Source organism: Zea mays, chromosome 2, assembly GCF_902167145.1.
Source record: "Zea mays cultivar B73 chromosome 2, Zm-B73-REFERENCE-NAM-5.0, whole genome shotgun sequence".
Taxonomy (NCBI): Eukaryota; Viridiplantae; Streptophyta; class Magnoliopsida; order Poales; family Poaceae; genus Zea; species Zea mays.
In genome coordinates, this window is record NC_050097.1 from 184,307,915 (window position 1) to 184,310,144 (window position 2,230).

Sequence of the window (2,230 nt, forward strand, 5' to 3'; positions counted from 1 at the left end):
CCAAATACAAAGGCCGAGTGGTCATCAATTTACTTGACGGAGGAGCAATACCTAGAGGTAAACAGGTTGTTGCATCTCATATCGCACAAAGCCATGTATTTGCTTGCTTTATTTAAAAAATTTCATGTAGGTGTCCGTGCCGTGGATGGCCACCCGATCAGACGGTTATCGGGCATTGTGCAGATGGTGGGCTTCCCCTGACTTTCGTGCCATTTCCGAAAGGAACAGGGGAAACCGTGGGACTGAGTCGTTCCACAACTACGGCGGTGATGGTCATGTGCGCTTGGCTAAGCGAATGGTAAGTCACAGTTTGTCGTTACTTTGAATCACATAGAAATGTGTCATTATAACTTTTATGTACAGGAAGTCAAATCCGGCCGTACGCCCACGGATGTGGAGGTGTATATGCAAGGGCATAGGGGTTCTGATCCTCAGAATCCTGATGTGTTATGCACTCAGACGGCCACCGACCGTCTAGTGAGTTTTTGATACTCTATTATGTGTGTTGATATTGTTTGCAAGGGCATAGGTGTTATGCACTTATATTTGATATTGTTTGCCTCCAGGCTTCGTATGGGCAGGAGATGGTTCAACGCCATGGGGAGGAGTACGATTGGAGGAGCCAGCCAATCGACCCTCAGGCAGCCTATGCTAGCGCAGGAGGACAAGCCCATGGACGGTGAGATTATTTGATTTGGTTTTCAAAATTGTCATCATATGCTTGCGATTCAACTGAGCCATGAGTTACTATACTAAGTGCATGGTTCACTCTTGTAGGTTGGGTATTTTTGATTCTACGATTGATTCCAGAGAGCTGAGACGCCGTGGACGACAATCCACATCGTCGTCTTCACAGTCGTCCCGTTCACGATCAGCAGCCCATGAGATAGAGCTTGCAGTGTTGCGTCAACAGGCAGAGTACCATCAATCAGTCTTGAGGGAACAATTGGAGTACCAGAGGCAACAATCTGAATACCAGAGACAACAAGCCGAGTACCAGAAGAAGAGGGACGAGTATTATGCAAGCCTCCAGGCCCAAAATCAAGCTCTTCTCTCGGTAAGTTGAAGTAACATTTTGTAGCTTATTTTGCAAAACACTTGATGTGTATCTTGTTTGTTCAACAATGACTTGTATATAATTTGTAGCAACTAGCCCAACAAGCGGGCGTCCCGATGCCGACATATGGGATGCCGCCTCCGGACTTTGCACTGCCAATGCCAATGTTGGCGCCTCCACCTCCGCCTCCGCCTCCGTCACAATTCCCTATGGTATGTACACATATGCGTGTGTGACATGTTCATAAATGTCTTATGTGTTTAAATGAACAACTGAGTGGTTACTATTTCATGTGCTTGTGTTATAGGGATTTCAGACACCACCCGCTTCAGTTGCCGCACCTGGAGATGGGTCTGGTCAGGACGACACAACAAATTCGTGGGTGAACACCATTTTCAACACGCAGAGTCCAGCCGGAGGAGGTGGCTACTCGAACCGTCCAGACGATGGATATGATTGATGTGTCGTGATGTTTTTTTATGAAACACTTTGCAACACTTGTTTGTGAGACACAATTTCAGTTTGCAACAACCGTCGAACCTATATGTTGATGTTAAATTTGTGAATGTTAATATTTATGTGAGAATATTTGTGATTGTGAATACTTATTAGAATGTGTATATTTGTGATTGTGAATGTGAATTTGTATATGTGCATGAATCTGTTTTTGTTTTGTAAATGTCAGATTTTTTAAAAAACAGAATTTTGTGTAAATTCTGTAATTTGTTATGTCCGACGGCCTAATGGTAGCCGTCGGACATAACACTTAGTTATGTCCGACGGTAGTTAATGCCGTCGGACATAACACTTGCTTATCTCCGACGGCCTAGTGGGAGCCGTCGGACTTAATTCTGTGGGGCCCACACCCCCGACCGGTAAAACGGTTGGGATTTGTTATCTCCGACGGGCGTATGCAGCCGTCGGAGGTAACTTATGTCCGACGGCTGCCGTCGGACATAGGACTATTTCCGACGAGTTATCTCCGACGGCTTAAAGCCGTCGGAGATAAGGCTTCACCGTCGGAAATAATCTATATCCGACGGTTTATTCCTTATGTCCGACGGCTTTGGCCGTCGGACGTTTCTACGTTTACTGTAGTGCGACAAAAGATCTCGAGGTGCTTGTTCAATGCTATTTAGATCAGTGATCCAGCAGCTGTGGAAACAATGGCTT

The 2,230-nt window shown here is 45.7% G+C and overlaps 1 protein-coding gene across 1 annotated transcript; it reads left to right on the top strand.

The window, feature by feature from the left end:
- Positions 1-1,149: 1,149 nt before the first annotated feature.
- LOC118476400 (LOB domain-containing protein 13-like) lies at positions 1,150-1,717 on the top strand. The gene is made up of 2 exons (XM_035965412.1): positions 1,150-1,269; positions 1,365-1,717. The coding sequence occupies exons 1-2, from the start codon at positions 1,174-1,176 to the stop codon at positions 1,515-1,517; spliced, it is 249 nt and encodes an 82-aa protein (XP_035821305.1). The 5' UTR covers positions 1,150-1,173; the 3' UTR covers positions 1,518-1,717.
- Positions 1,718-2,230: the final 513 nt, after the last annotated feature.